Here is a 17228-nt window from a genome sequence, read left to right as displayed (position 1 = left end):
TAAAATTCCAGCAGAGCATTGGAAGCAACTCATTGATGGTTACCGGAAGCGGTTGGTCGCAGTTATTTTGGCTAAAGGTTGTGCAACCAAGTATTAGGCTGAGAGTGCCAATACTTTTGTCTGGCCCAATTTTGGAGTTTTGTGTGAAATGATCAATGTTTTGCTTTTTGCTTCATTCTCTTTTGTGTTTCTTCATTTAAGACAAATTAAATGAAGATAATAATACCAAAGAATTTGTGTTTGCAATCATTTTCAGGAAGAAACTGAGTATTATCTGACAGAATTGCAGGGGTGTCAATACTTTTGACCATGACTGTACTGAGCCCGAGTGACGGGCGAGACACCCCATGTACTGAGCCCGGGTGACACTGTAATATGTAAGTAACATCAGACTGTATTGTGGGGACCATTCACTTCTATGGGAGGGTGTTAAAGGGAACCTGTCACCCCCAAAATCGCGGGTGAGGTAAGCCCACCGGCATCAGGGGCTTATCTACAGCATTCTGGAATGCTGTAGATAAGCCCCCGATGTAACCTAAAAGATGAGAAAAAGACGTGCCGGGCCTCTCTGACCTTTCCCGGCACCTGCGCAATGCAGTACTTTACTCTGCCCTCAACAGGGCAGGCAAAGTACGCCTGCGCCGGAGCTGCGGCGTGAAGACCAGTAGAGGACGTCATCTGATGAAGATGGGAGGCGCCGGACCCGGACCAACAGCGGGAACGCCCCTGGGTGAGTATAATATAACGTCTTTTTCTCATGTTTTAGGATACATCAGGGGCTTATCTACAGCATTCCAGAATGCTGTAGATAAGCCCCTGATGCCGATGTGCCTACCTCACCCGCGATTTTGGCGGTGACAGGTTCCCTTTAAGGAGGAGGAGGAGGTGAGCTGTTGGATCTGGTTGCCGGGGTCTACCTTCCTGTGGTTGTTACAAGTATCCTCCGCTCACCTTTCGGGGTGTTGCGCTCCTCGTCCACTTGTCTCAGGAGATTCGGTTGAACGCTCGGTCCGGCGCTGACATCCTGCAATATAATGGAAATGGCGGCTGAAGCTGCAGCACAAGGAGACTCCGGAGAACGGCGGGGACAGAGCGCTCTGTAGCCGTGGACACGTGCAGTATAGCACGCGGCTGCCGGTCATGTGACGCCTGCACTCACTTTCTCCAGAGGAGCGGCGCTATAGGTCAGAATATCAGAGTAGAAGCCTCGCTGTCTGATCACCGGATATTTCCGCGGGAGGACGGCGCTGATCCGCGCGGGTGACACCGGCACAAGCGACTGCGGACGCGGGATCTCCCAGTGTGGATGGGACTCCGCGGAGGATGGGGGTCGTCTGCCGTTATCTGCTCCATCTGCGCCCAACAGAGAAGACAAACATGTCCGATAACTCTACAGGACCGTGACAGCTGCAGAACATCGCCCCCTCCCTCCCTGCAGAGCTTCATCATCGCCCCCCCTCCCTCCCTGCAGAGCTTCATCATCGCCCCCCCTCCCTCCCTGCAGAGCTTCATCATCGCCCCCCCTCCCTCCCTGCAGAGCTTCATCATCGCCCCCCTCCCTCCCTGCAGAGCTTCATCATCGCCCCCCCTCCCTCCCTGCAGAGCTTCATCATCGCCCCCCCTCCCTCCCTGCAGAGCTTCATCATCGCCCCCCCTCCCTCCCTGCAGAGCTTCATCATCGCCCCCCCTCCCTCCCTGCAGAGCTTCATCATCGCCCCCCCTCCCTCCCTGCAGAGCTTCATCATCGCCCCCCCTCCCTCCCTCCCTGCAGAGCTTCATCATCGCCCCCCCTCCCTCCCTGCAGAGCTTCATCATCGCCCCCCCTCCCTCCCTGCAGAGCTTCATCATCGCCCCCCCTCCCTCCCTCCCTGCAGAGCTTCATCATCGCCCCCCCTCCCTCCCTCCCTGCAGAGCTTCATCATCGCCCCCCCTCCCTCCCTGCAGAGCTTCATCATCGACCCCCCTCCCTCCCTGCAGAGCTTCATCATCGCCGGGCATGGTACCGGTCATTAAGGTCATGAATATGCGCATATTCATGACCTTATTGAGCAGTATCACATGACCGCTCACTCAGTCAGGAAGAAGGCGCTGCGGCGGGACAGAGCGCCAGAGGGATGTCGGCGGCTGCGGCGCGCGCAGTGTGTGGGACAGGCAGCTGAGCTGAGTGACAGGTGAGTATGAGGACGGACGGGGGCTATGTTCTGCAGGGAGGCGGGGCGATGAAGCTCTGCAGGGAGAGAGGGAGGGAGGGAGATGAAGCTCTGCAGGGAGGGAGGGGGGGCGATGATGAAGCTCTGCAGGGAGGGAGGGGGGGCGATGATGAAGCTCTGCAGGGAGGGAGGGGGGTCGATGATGAAGCTCTGCAGGGAGGGAGGGGGGGCGATGATGAAGCTCTGCAGGGAGGGAGGGAGGGGGGGCGATGATGAAGCTCTGCAGGGAGGGAGGGAGGGGGGGCGATGATGAAGCTCTGCAGGGAGGGAGGGAGGGAGGGGGGGCGATGATGAAGCTCTGCAGGGAGGGAGGGAGGGGGGGCGATGATGAAGCTCTGCAGGGAGGGAGGGGGGCGATGATGAAGCTCTGCAGGGAGGGAGGGGGGGCGATGATGAAGCTCTGCAGGAAGGGAGGGGGGGCGATGATGAAGCTCTGCAGGGAGGGAGGGGGGGCGATGATGAAGCTCTGCAGGGAGGGAGGGGGGGCGATGAAGCTCTGCAGGGAGGGAGGGGGGGGGCGATGAAGCTCTGCAGGGAGGGAGGGGGGGGCGATGAAGCTCTGCAGGGAGGGAGGGGGGGGCGATGTTCTGCAGCTGTCACGGTCCTGTAGAGTTATCGGACATGTTTGTCTTCTCTGTTGGGCGCAGATGGAGCAGATAATGGCAGACGACCCCCATCCTCCGCGGAGTCCCGTCCACACTGGGAGATCCCGCGTCCGCAGTCGCTTGTGCCGGTGTCACCCGCGCGGATCAGCGCCGTCCTCCCGCGGAAATATCCGGTGATCAGACAGCGAGGCTTCTACTCTGATATTCTGACCTATAGCGCCGCTCCTCTGGTGAAAGTGAGTGCAGGCGTCACATGACCGGCAGCCGCGTGCTATACTGCACGTGTCCACGGCTACAGAGCGCTCTGTCCCCGCCGTTCTCCGGTGTCTCCTTGTGCTGCAGCTTCAGCCGCCATTTCCATTATATTGCAGGATGTCAGCGCCGGACCGAGCGTTCAACCGAATCTCCTGAGACAAGTGGACGAGGAGCGCAACACCCCGAAAGGTGAGCGGAGGATACTTGTAACAACCACAGGAAGGTAGACCCCGGCAACCAGATCCAACAGTCACAATAGGAGATGTCACAGCTCACCTCCTCCTCCTCCTTAAAGGGAACCTGTCACCGCCAAAATCGCGGGTGAGGTAGGCACATCGGCATCAGGGGCTTATCTACAGCATTCTGGAATGCTGTAGATCAGAGGTCCCCAACTCCAGTCCTCAAGGCCCACCAACAGGTCATGTTTTCAGGATTTCCTTGGTCTTGCCCAGGTAATAATTGCATCACCTGTGCAATGCAAAGGAAATCCTGAAAACATGACCTGTTGGTGGGCCTTGAGGACTGGAATTGGGGACCTCTGCTGTAGATAAGCCCCTGATGTATCCTAAAACATGAGAAAAAGACGTTATATTATACTCACCCAGGGGCGTTCCCGCTGTTGGTCCGGGTCCGGCGCCTCCCATCTTCATCAGATGACGTCCTCTTCTGGTCTTCATGCCGCAGCTCCGGCGCAGGCGTACTTTGCCTGCCCTGTTGAGGGCAGAGTAAAGTACTGCATTGCGCAGGTGCCGGGAAAGGTCAGAGAGGCCCGGCGCCTGCACAATGCTGTACTTTGCTCTGCCCTCAACAGGGCAGGCAAAGTACGCCTGCGCCGGAGCTGCGGTGTGAAGACCAGAAGAGGACGTCATCTGATGAAGATGGGAGGCGCCGGACCCGGACCAACAGCGGGAACGCCCCTGGGTGAGTATAATATAACGTCTTTTTCTCATCTTTTAGGTTACATCGGGGGCTTATCTACAGCATTCCAGAATGCTATAGATAAGCCCCTGATGCCGGTGGGCTTACCTCACCCGCGATTTTGGGAGTGACAGGTTCCCTTTAACACCCTCCCATAGAAGTGAATGGTCCCCAAAATACAGTCTGATGTTACTTACATATTACAGTGTCACCCGGGCTCAGTACATGGGGTGTCTCGCCCGTCACTCGGGCTCAGTACAGTCATGGTCAAAAGTATTGACACCCCTGCAATTCTGTCAGATAATACTCAGTTTCTTCCTGAAAATGATTGCAAACACAAATTCTTTGGTATTATTATCTTCATTTAATTTGTCTTAAATGAAGAAACACAAAAGAGAATGAAGCAAAAAGCAAAACATTGATCATTTCACACAAAACTCCAAAATTGGGCCAGACAAAAGTATTGGCACCCTCAGCCTAATACTTGGTTGCACAACCTTTAGCCAAAATAACTGCGACCAACCGCTTCCGGTAACCATCAATGAGTTGCTTCCAATGCTCTGCTGGAATTTTAGACCATTCTTCTTTGGCAAACTGCTCCAGGTCCCTGATATTTGAAGGGTGCCTTCTCCAAACTGCCATTTTTAGATCTCTCCGCAGGTGGTCTTCTTTCTTTTCTCCATTCTCAATGTGGTACACACAAGGACACAGGACAGACGTGGCCATTATACAGTATGGAGCACTGTGTGGCCATTATACAGTATGGAACATCATGTAGGGCCATTATACAGTATGTGGAGCACTGCATAGCCATTGTACAGTATGAAGCACTGCGTGGCCATATTTTTTTTTGTTTTAATGTATATGAAACAGTGTGATCAGCAGTGCTAAATGGGTGTGGTTGGGACTTGGATATGGGTGTGATTAGTTGTGAAATGGGTGTGGTCAGAGGCGTGGCCTAAAATTTGCCGCGGCGCACATAGTGCGCCGCAACCTTTAGACCTTTTTCCCTTCAAAAGTTGGGAGGTATGGCGCCGCATTTCCCAGATCACATCAAGTACCGCAAATCCCATAAGGAATGAATGAAACCAAACGCAGTGTTGCCGTAAGTGATCCGTTACGTGTCAGATGCAGAAAAACTGCCTGATCTGCTGCAAACGGCAACTTTCACATCAGTGATTCTTCCCAAAGTCACTGCCGATAGTGTCATACTCACCAGAGGGGGAGGCAGCGCTAAAAGTGCCTAGGGCAGCAGAAACTCTAAATACGGCCCTGGGAAAGGACCAACAGGGATAGTAAGTCCAGGCTTGGGACTGCAGAGGAACAAGGTCCAAAACATAATACACAAGCAATGAAACAGAGCAGGTGCTGGCTTTATATACAACTTTGGCAGGAAGCAAGATGGCCGACGTGAAACATCAAGATCCATGTTAACTAAGGGCAAGTCTAAGGGCAAGAGAAACAGATTCCAGGACTAGATACTGACACCTATTTGGACTGGATGTTAAGCCTATTGGTTGAGAAAACTCCCTCATGTTTAAAGGACACATGATTGTTTTTACCAATACTGGACCAGTTTGATTGGCAAGAAACATTCCAGTTGATGACGATTGACGTAGAGCCCCTGAACACCTGCATCGAACAAGATGCCAGTGTACAGGCAGTAAGACATTGCAGGATAATAATACCAAGGACAAACTGCTGGAATTTATATGTAAATCCTTATGCTTTGTTTTGCGACATAATTTCTTTAAATATGCAGAACACTGCTATACCCAGGCAGTTGGTACCGCAATGGGTACGCTAGTGGCCCCAACTTTTGCAAATATATTTTTGAAACTATATTTTTGAATATTTTGAAACTTTACCCCATGACCTTGGAACTAAAAAAGCACAAAATAATGTGTCAGTGGGGAGTTCTGCTCATTTTTTTCTACTCTTTTAGTTTTTGAAGATTGGATTGCTGCACAGTTGAGCACCACCATGTCTGTCATTCTCTTTTAACCAGCATTGCATACTGCAGTGGTATATACTTGCAACAATGCCTGTCTACTGATCTTTTGAAATGGATGTAAAGCTAATCACACTACATGTTGTCTAGCTCTCACAATTTTCTGGTTATGGAAACTGCTGATAAGAATTAGGAGCTGACAGGTTGTATTTATACAGGATACATGCAGCTATGTGATGACTACTGCTGTTATGTCATTTTTAGTTCTCATGTTAATTTTAGATCTTTGTTGTTCTTCTAAATCATTTCTCTATTTGTCTGTGACTGTTACAATCTTTGTTTCAGGGAAAAGATGTGACCCATATTAATACTACAGAGACATATGTGAGGGGTGATGAGCAGTGTAAAGAGGAGATTCCTACAGATAATTGCACAGGTGAGTAGAGATCAATAAATGCAGAAGAGTCACACATTATATTGTCAATGGCTTTTTAGAATTTGTATGTTGAATATATTTAGGGTTTGCTTTACATGTAGATTTTACACTTTAAGATTTAAGGTATATTATGCCATAATTGCTTCTGAGCTGATGTAGAGGAGAACCTTCTGTAGTCACAGGACACTGTGCTCAGTGGATGCCTCTAAATATACTTTTGAACTTTTTTTGAATTTTGGAACCTTGGATATAGAATAATACAGAAGAAAATGGAGTTTTTGACAATTCTTCTTTATGATTTTGTACCTACCCCGACTGCCTGCTTCTTGACCTGGCTACCCAACCATTTTCTTTTCCTCTGGTTCACTCTTCCAGACAGCAACTCTTCCATTTAAGAAATCCAGTGGATCCCATTTTAAAACCAGATACTTGTACTGAGTTAAGGGGTGAAGGGTTGGGTTTCCCAGGAATTTCTGTCAGATGGAATGGCTCACACCAAATCTGTGAAAAGTAGCCTTTCTTTAGCTTATTGTCTCTGACGTAACTATTAGTGATGAGCGAGTATACTCGTTGCTCGCGTTTTCTCGAGCACGCTCGGGTGGTCACCGAGTATTTATGACTGCTCGGAGATTTAGTTTACATCATCGCAGCTGAATGATTTACAGCTGCTAGCCAGCCTGAGTACATGTGAGGGTTGCCTGATTGCTAGGGAATCCCCACATGTCATCAAGCTGTCTAGTAGTCGCAAATCATTCAGCTTCGGCAACAAAAACTAAATTTCTGAACACTAACAAATACTCGGAGACCACCTGAGTGTGCTCTGGAAAACCTGAGCAACGAGTACACTCGCTCATCACTAGTCTACTATATAATTGTCTAAGGGTCACTTCCGTCTTTCTGTTCTTCTGTCTTTCTGTCTGTCACGGATATTCATTGGTCGCGGCCTCTGTCTGTCATGGAATCCAAGTCGCTGATTGGTCTCGCCAGCTGCCTGTCATGGCTGCCGCAACCAATCAGCGACGGGCACAGTCCGGCAGAAAAATGGCCGCTCCTTCCTCCCCGCAGTCAGTGCTCGCTCCGTACTCCCCTCCAGTCAGCACTCACACAGGGTTAAAGGCAGCGTTGACCGCGGTGTAACGCACTCGGTTAACACTGCTATTAACCCTGTGTGACCAACTTTTTACTATTCATGCTGCCTATGCAGCATCAATAGTAAAAAGATGTAATGTGAAAAATAATTAAAAAAAAAAAAATAGTTACATGCTCACCTTCCGGAACCCCCGGATCGAAGCGGCCGGTTACCGATGCTCCTCGCGACGTCCCGGTGACCGCTCCATGCATTGTGGTCTCGCGAGATGATGATGTGCGGTCTCGCGAGACCGCTACGTCATCATCTCGCGAGACCGCAATGCACTCTTCAGACCAGAGCGTGCGATGAGCATCGCTAACCGGCCGCTTTGATCCGCTCCGGAAGGTGAGTATGTAACTATTTTTTATTTTAATTCTTTTTTTAACAGGGATATGGTGCATACTACGTGACTGGCCAATATACTACGTGACTGGCCAATATACTACGTGACTGGCCAATATACTATGTGACTGGCCAATATACTAAGTGACTGGCCAATATACTACGTGACTGGGCAATATACTATGTGACTGGCCAATATACTAAGTGACTGGCCAATATACTACGTGACTGGGCAGTATACTATGTGACTGGCCAATATACTAAGTGACTTGCGAATATACTACGTGACTGGCCAATATACTATGTGACTGGCAAATATACTAAGTGACTGGCCAATATACTACGTGACTGGGCAGTATACTATGTGGCTCTGTTCTGTATACTATGTGACTGGGCAATATACTATGTGGCTGGGCAATATACTATGTGGCTGGGCAATATACTATTTGGATGGGCAATATACTATGTGGCTGGGCAATATACTATGTGGCTGGGCAATATACTATGTGGCTGGGCAATATACTATGTGACTGGCCAATATACTAAGTGACTTGCGAATATACTACGTGACTGGCCAATATACTATGTGACTGGCAAATATACTAAGTGACTGGCCAATATACTACGTGACTGGGCAGTATACTATGTGGCTCTGTTCTGTATACTATGTGACTGGGCAATATACTATGTGGCTGGGCAATATACTATGTGGCTGGGCAATATACTATGTGGCTTGGGCAATATACTATGTGGCTGGGCAATATACTATGTGGCTGGGCAATATACTATGTGGCTGGGCAATATACTACGTGGCTGGGCAATATACTACGTGGCTGGGCAATATACTACATGTCTGTGCTGTATACTACATGGCTCTGTGCTGTATACTACGTGACTGGGCAATATACTATGTGGCTGGGAAATATACTATGTGGGTGGGCAATATACTATGTGGCTGGGCAATATACTATGTGGCTTGACAATATACTATGTGGCTGGGCAATATACTATGTGGCTGGGCAATATACTATGTGGCTGGGCAATATACTACATGGCTGGGCAATATGCTACGTGACTGGGCAATATACTACATGGACATGCATATTCTAGAATACCCGATGCGCTAGCATCGGGCCACCATCTAGTAACTATATAACTGGCCATATGGTTCTTCTCCATGTGGTGTTCGATCACATGCAAGACCTGGCCAAGCTGGTCCACAATCTTATAGTATGGTTTCAGCATAACAAAACTGGTTAGACCCAAGCCCCTGTTGCGCTTTCCTTGATTTTTTTCTGAAGTCAAAGTTAACCTGACCGATCTTCAGGTGACCATAGGAATTCTTTTTAGGCTCTACCGACATTCATTTGGTTCTGAGAACCAGCTTGTGCGATTCTTAATTTCCCTCCTGTTATGTAACCCTCAGGCTTGGGCTTTTTCTCTGCCTCCTGATGCTTCAGAACTCTCCAATGCTGACTCCTAACTTGGAGAATTAGGGCTCCTGTATGACAACCTTGACCGTATAGCTTTGGCAAAGTACTGTAGAGGATTACTATGCAGAGATTTGGCAAAGAGCCACAGACTTACGGTGGAATGACCAGACTCTACGCCATTGGTTTCGTACTGGCAGATCAAATTAAGGACATTTTAGTGCAGTTCTCACTACCTTAACTCTCTCAAATCTTCCGTATCCCTAACAATCCAACTAGATAGGTGTTTGCGAGAACGTAGATAGGAACAAACCGTTGACTGCACCTCCAACAAAGTTTTCTCTACCTATTGTCATTACTGAGGAGCCCATTTAAATTTGGATGACTCACTCCCATCAACATCAAGAGGGAAAACTGCTTAGTCAAGTACTGCAAGAGTCTGAACGGCAGATACATGCCCGCCAAAGGCAATGGTCGCCAGAGACATGCCAGCATTTAGGTGGGCCCATAGATTCCCATCTAAGTGCACAGGTATTTCCCTATGATTCAGCAAAATTATTGCTTTCAGTTTGTTTATCTTAAGTAAAAAAAAAAGATCTGAGAGGGTAAAGGCCTTTAATAATTGTGGCTCTGCAGCAAACTTTGTTAATGCCAAAGTGAGCTAACATAGAAAAATTAAAAAAAAACGCAACATGAAGAGCAAACTCACCAAAACCTTGTCAGATGACAAATGCACTCGCAGGGTGCAGCAGGCCCCTGATAATAAATGCTAAAGCAGCACAGGTGCACAAAGTGGCAAAAGATCTTGGTTTACCCCTACTAAAATGTTTTCCTATAAATGTCACTGTTACACATCTCATCCGTGGTGCGGTGAAGGATATCACTAAGGAGGTGTCCCTACTTGTTGGGGCTTTATATTTTGAAGCTATGTTATTTCATGTCCTTGAGAACTTGTCTGCAGCTGCTGTGGTCTTCGGCATGCCTTAGTTACATAAACATAACCTGGTTACTGGCGCCAGGGTGATACTGTACAATAGAACCCTGAGTGTCAGTATTAACCCCTTCACGCTGCAGCCCTTTTTCGTTTTTTGCATTTCTGTTTTCCGCCCCCCTTCTTCCTAGAGCCATAATTTTTTTATTTTTCCATCAACATGCAGGGTTTGTTTTTTGCGGGACGAGTTGTACTTTTGAACGACACCATTGGTTTTACTGTGTTGTGTGCTCAAAAACTGAAAACAAAATTCCAAGTGCGGTGAAATTGCAAAAAAAAAGTTTGTTGTTGTTTTTTTTGTTTATTATACCCGATAATCCTCATTTTCCGAGACCTGTAGCGACTCCATATTTCCTGATCTGGTGCTAGGTGAGGGCTTATTTTTTGCATGTCGAGCTGACGTTTTTAATGATACCATTTTGGTATGGATATGATCTTTTGATCGCCCATTATTGCATTTTAATGCAATGTTGTGGCGACCAAAAAAGCGTAATTCTGTCGTTTTGACTTTTTTTTGCTGCGCGTTTTACCGATCGGATTATTTCTCTTTATAGCTTGATAAATCGGGCGATTCTGAACGCGGTGATACCAAATATTTTTATATTTTATTTTTTCTTAATCGTTTTATTTTGAATGAAGCAAATTGGGGGAGTGATTTGAACTTTTATTTTTTAATTTTTTTTAATATTTTTAAAAACATTTTTTTAACTTTTTGCATGCTTCAATAGTCTCCATGGGAGACTAGAAACTGCAGTTGTCCAATCATCTCTGCTAGACACAGGTGAAGATCAGATCACCTGTATGTAGCAGAAATGCGGGATTAGTGACGCGCTTCCTGTGCGATCACAGTAAATGCCGCGGTCAGAGCATTAAATCCCACTGTTCAAAACAGCTGACATTTCCTGGGAAAGATTGGCTCAGCGCCGGAGACCACATCAAAGGGAGTAATACGATATGCGCAGTACATGTACAGTGCATGTCGTGAAGGGATTAATATAAGTCTTTATCTGTGAATCTAAGTATTTCAAATTGTGGAGGTATTTTCTTTATCTGAATCTGAAAAAAATATGCCAACACAGATTATCCCATTGATCTGTTGCCAAACTTCCATTTCCCCAAGGGTAAATTATATAATTTTTCTGGTCCAGAACATGAGGCCATGAAAGATTATATAACAGACAGTGCAGAGCATCCACATCAGCCGTAGATGCAAGTTTTTGGAAAAAATTTGTTGGTCTCAGACCACGTATTGACTATCAAGATCTTAAAGGGAAGGTGCCATAAAAAAAAAATTTCAACGATTGAAAAACTGCAAAGTGTGTATATATATATATATATATATATATATATATATATATGTATGTGTGTGTGTGTGTTTTTAATGTAGTGAAATATGAAAAAGTAATTTTTAAATATTTGGTACTTCCACTATTAAACACTAGGGGAGCCGCTGCTGAAATTTGCCATAAAAACCTAGTAACATAGTAACATAGTAACATAGTTAGTAAGGCCGAAAAAAGACATTTGTCCATCCAGTTCAGCCTATATTCCATCATAATAAATACCCAGATCTACGTCCTTCTACAGAACCTAATAATTGTATGATACAATATTGTTCTGCTCCAGGAAGACATCCAGGCCTCTCTTGAACCCCTCGACTGAGTTCGCCATCACCACCTCCTCAGGCAAGCAATTCCAGATTCTCACTGCCCTAACAGTAAAGAATCCTCTTCTATGTTGGTGGAAAAACCTTCTCTCCTCCAGACGCAAAGAATGCCCCCTTGTGCCCGTCACCTTCCTTGGTATAAACAGATCCTCAGCGAGATATTTGTATTGTCCCCTTATATACTTATACATGGTTATTAGATCGCCCCTCAGTCGTCTTTTTTCTAGACTAAATAATCCTAATTTCGCTAATCTATCTGGGTATTGTAGTTCTCCCATCCCCTTTATTAATTTTGTTGCCCTCCTTTGTACTCTCTCTAGTTCCATTATATCCTTCCTGAGCACCGGTGCCCAAAACTGGACACAGTACTCCATGTGCGGTCTAACTAGGGATTTGTACAGAGGCAGTATAATGCTCTCATCATGTGTATCCAGACCTCTTTTAATGCACCCCATGATCCTGTTTGCCTTGGCAGCTGCTGCCTGGCACTGGCTGCTCCAGGTAAGTTTATCATTAACTAGGATCCCCAAGTCCTTCTCCTTGTCAGATTTACCCAGTGGTTTCCCGTTCAGTGTGTAATGGTGATATTGATTCCCTCTTCCCATGTGTATAACCTTACATTTATCATTGTTAAACCTCATCTGCCACCTTTCAGCCCAAGTTTCCAACTTATCCAGATCCATCTGTAGCAGAATACTATCTTCTCTTGTATTAACTGCTTTACATAGTTTTGTATCATCTGCAAATATCGATATTTTACTGTGTAAACCTTCTACCAGATCATTAATGAATATGTTGAAGAGAACAGGTCCCAATACTGACCCCTGCGGTACCCCACTGGTCACAGCGACCCAGTTAGAGACTATACCATTTATAACCACCCTCTGCTTTCTATCACTAAGCCAGTTACTAACCCATTTACACACATTTTCCCCCAGACCAAGCATTCTCATTTTGTGTACCAACCTCTTGTGCGGCACGGTATCAAACGCTTTGGAAAAATCGAGATATACCACGTCCAATGACTCACCGTGGTCCAGTCTATAGCTTACCTCTTCATAAAAACTGATTAGATTGGTTTGACAGGAGCGATTTCTCATAAACCCATGCTGATATGGAGTTAAACAGTTATTCTCATTGAGATAATCCAGAATAACATCCCTCAGAAACCCTTCAAACATTTTACCAACAATAGAGGTTAGACTTACTGGCCTATAATTTCCAGGTTCACTTTTAGAGCCCTTTTTGAATATTGGCACCACATTTGCTATGTGCCAGTCCTGCGGAACAGACCCTGTCGCTATAGAGTCACTAAAAATAAGAAATAATGGTTTATCTATTACATTACTTAGTTCTCTTAGTACACGTGGGTGTATGCCATCCGGACCCGGAGATTTATTTATTTTAATCTTATTTAGCCGGTTTCGCACCTCTTCTTGGGTTAGATTGGTGACCCTTAATATAGGGTTTTCATTGTTTCTTGGGATTTCACCTAGCATTTCATTTTCCACCGTGAATACCGTGGAGAAGAAGGTGTTTAATATGTTAGCTTTTTCCTCGTCATCTACAACCATTCTTTCCTCACTATTTTTTAAGGGACCTACATTTTCAGTTTTTATTCTTTTACTATTGATATAGTTGAAGAACAGTTTGGGATTAGTTTTACTCTCCTTAGCAATGTGCTTCTCTGTTTCCTTTTTGGCAGCTTTAATTAGTTTTTTAGATAAAGTATTTTTCTCCCTATAGTTTTTTAGAGCTTCAATGGTGCCATCCTGCTTTAGTAGTGCAAATGCTTTCTTTTTACTGTTAATTGCCTGTCTTACTTCTTTGTTTAGCCACATTGGGTTTTTCCTATTTCTAGTCCTTTTATTCCCACAAGGTATAAACCGCTTACACTGCCTATTTAGGATGTTCTTAAACATTTCCCATTTATTATCTGTATTCTCATTTCTGAGGATATTGTCCCAGTCTACCAGATTAAGGGCATCTCTAAGCTGTTCAAACTTTGCCTTCCTAAAGTTCAATGTTTTTGTGACTCCCTGACAAGTCCCCCTAGTGAAAGACAGGTGAAACTGCACAATATTGTGGTCGCTATTTCCTAAATGCCCAACCACCTGCAGATTTGTTATTCTGTCAGGTCTATTAGATAGTATTAGGTCTAAAAGTGCTGCTCCTCTGGTTGGATTCTGCACCAATTGTGAAAGATAATTTTTCTTGGTTATTAGCAGAAACCTGTTGCCTTTATGGGTTTCACAGGTTTCTGTTTCCCAGTTAATATCCGGGTAGTTAAAGTCCCCCATAACCAGGACCTCATTAGTGTACAACTAGCTCACATTACGACTGCAGTAAATGTGGGCAGATACTGCTCACGTGTGTGACATCACTCCTTTCCTCCCCTTCTGGGTGTTTGCAAAAGGATGAGAAAGGATGAAGTTTAGGATCACGGTGCGGAGACATTTTGTTGGTGACTGCCAGTGATACTGACAAGTAGACAGTGTCCCCGAGAATGGATGGCAGGACGGATTCTGTTAGTTGCTAAAGGTACCGTCACACTAGACGATATTGCTAGCGATCCGTGACGTTGCAGCGTCCTTGCTAGCGATATCGTCCAGTGTGACAGGCAGCAGCGATCAGGCCCCTGCTGTGCTGTCGCTGGTCGGGGAAGAAAGTCCAGAACTTTATTTGGTCGCTGGACTCCCCGCAGACATCGCTGAATCGGCGTGTGTGACACCGATTCAGCGATGTCTTCACTGGTAACCAGGGTAAACATCGGGTAACTAAGCACAGGGCCGCGCTTAGTAACCCGATGTTTACCCTGGTTACCATCCTAAAAGTAAAAAAAAACAAACACTACATACTTACCTACAGCCGTCTGTCCTCCAGCGCTGTGCTCTGCACTCCTCCTGCTCTGGCTGTGAGCGTCGGTCAGCCGGAAAGCAGAGCGGTGACGTCACCGCTCTGCTTTCCGGCTGCTGTGCTCACAGCCAGTACAGGAGGAGTGCAGAGCACAGCGCTGGAGGACAGACGGCTGTAGGTAAGTATGTAGTGTTTGTTTTTTTTTTACTTTTAGGATGGTAACCAGGGTAAACATCGGGTTACTAAGCGCGGCCCTGCGCTTAGTTACCCGATGTTTACCCTGGTTACCAGCATCGTTGGTCGCTGGAGAGCTGTCTGTGTGACAGCTCTCCAGCGACCAAACAGCGACGCTGCAGCGATCCGGATCGTTGTCGGTATCGCTGCAGCGTCGCTAAGTGTGACGGTACCTTAAGGCTCACTGTATCATAAGATGAGGTTAGATACATGGAGAGTAGCACGTGCACAATTAGTTCCAGCATGTGTTACATGCCACTTATCTAGATACAGAGCTCAATGTATTGTATCACATGATGGGATTAGAACAACTGGTCTGGGGTTATCCCAGATGATGGGATTAGATATATACGGGTCTAGGGCGTATGACCCATGCCCATGATGGGATTAGATGCTGGGCCTGGGAGCGTATCACCCATGCCCATAATGGGATTAGATACATGGGGCTGGAAAATATTCTCAGCCTAAAAACCTCAATTGCATTTTTCTTTGCAATCAGAATATCGTGGTCTATACGGATATCTCCATATTGCACTATATTAAAAGATAAAATAAAGATTCAAACAATTACAATAAACAAGGACATAGTTTCGGTAATGGTACAACCTGTACAATACAGTGAGCACATTATTTATGGTGATCCGTAAATGTTGTGACCCTAATGGTTCAGTTGCACTTTTTAATAACACCATTTGTTTTATCACGTAATATACTGGAAAGTAGGACTAGTGTGGTAAAAGAGCAATTCCGCAAATGTTTTGGAGGTTTTCAGTTACAGCGTTCATTTTACGGTAAATATGATATTGCAATATGGCTATATTTCGTGTCCCCCTGGGACTTGTATTTCCGTTCAGACTGGGAGATATAAAGTTAACGTCTGTCAGTGTTTGTTCTCCGCTGTGTGGTCTGGGTGGGCTTGCAAGCTATTTAACCGACCTTGGTTCGGATTGCGATAACTTTCCATTTTCACGATTTTGTCCCTACACCAACCTCTACCGAACCATTCTCTTGCCTCTGGTTTGCTCCTCCAGACTGCAGCTTTTCTGTGGAAGAAATCCAGAGGATCCGGTTTTAAGACCATTTCCTTGTAAAAAGGATAAAGGCCGTGGTTCCTCTGGAATCTGAGCACAAGCCTCTCTCTGGCAAAGTCTGCTAAAGGCCTGCATCCTCAGACATACGTATTAGTTGAACTGGCCACTTGGATCCTCGCTTGAGGTGGTGGATCAGATGCAAGACTTATCCAAGTTTGTACACGATCTTGCAGTATCGTTTCAGCATCCTGATAACAGTCAGGCCTAAGCCTCTGCAGCACTTCTCTTGATTATTTTCTTTTAAGCCAGGGTTAACCTCACTGACCAATTTTTCAGGTGACTGTAGGAACTTTCTTTCCTTTAGAAAAAAGTTGTCACCTGTATTTCAGGCTCTGCTCACAAATTGTCTTTTTCTGCTTGTGGGATTCATCATATTCCTGCTGCTGTGTGACCTCCTTTTCTCTTCCCCTCCTTTTTTTTCTCCTTGTAAACCTTTCAGCGGTCATGGTCTTTCTTATAACTTGGTTACATAAACATAACACGGTTATTGACTGCCACCAGGGAGACACTGTTTTTCCAAACAATTTTTTTAACATTTTCAACCAAAACAAGACATAGAGAGAGCAAGGTTAGCATAAATGCAATGACATGAAACATTCATGAAGCATAAAAGTAAAAATAGAATAAAATAAAATAGCAAAACAATTAATACAGTAAATTCTTTTGGAAATATTTCCAGCCAGCGAGACCATTTTTTCAAAAAGGAAGGAAAGCAGCCATTCAGTAACGCCAATTTTTGTTCATAGGATTTATGCAAAGCCAGTTTGTCAATAATGTCTTGTGAAGAAGGCATTTTAGAAGATTTCCATAAAAAGCAATAGCATTCTTAGAAACTAAAAGCAGATGTATAACAAGTTTCCTAAAAGGTGGAGTCAATTGATCTGCATTCAACGAAAGCAGGGCCAACTGAGGAGACAGAGAAAAATCCGAACGTTTTAATATAATAGAAATAAAAGAAGAGATTTCTTCCCAAAAAGGTCTAATACATGGACAAAACAAAAACAAATGGGAAAGGCTACCATAACGTCCACAATCCCTCCAGCAGAGAGGGGAATTGGAAGGATTAATAAATGCTAAGCGAGACGGTGAATAATACCACCTAGAGATAAGCTTA

The 17228-nt window shown here is 45.6% G+C and overlaps 1 protein-coding gene across 1 annotated transcript in view; it reads left to right on the top strand.

Annotated features, from left to right (window-relative positions):
- The window catches only part of LOC138667015 (oocyte zinc finger protein XlCOF22-like), a 34607-nt gene that overhangs the window by 10329 nt on the left and 7050 nt on the right, over positions 1-17228 (top strand). The window contains exon 6 of the mRNA XM_069755248.1: positions 6285-6375. Coding sequence (XP_069611349.1) covers positions 6285-6375 — 91 coding nt within the window. The remainder of the gene's footprint in view (positions 1-6284; positions 6376-17228) is intronic.

Source organism: Ranitomeya imitator, chromosome 2 (genome assembly GCF_032444005.1).
Source record: "Ranitomeya imitator isolate aRanImi1 chromosome 2, aRanImi1.pri, whole genome shotgun sequence".
NCBI lineage: Eukaryota > Metazoa > Chordata > Amphibia > Anura > Dendrobatidae > Ranitomeya > Ranitomeya imitator.
Note: the sequence above shows the minus strand (reverse complement) of the source record. Positions and strands in the feature narration are given on the sequence as shown.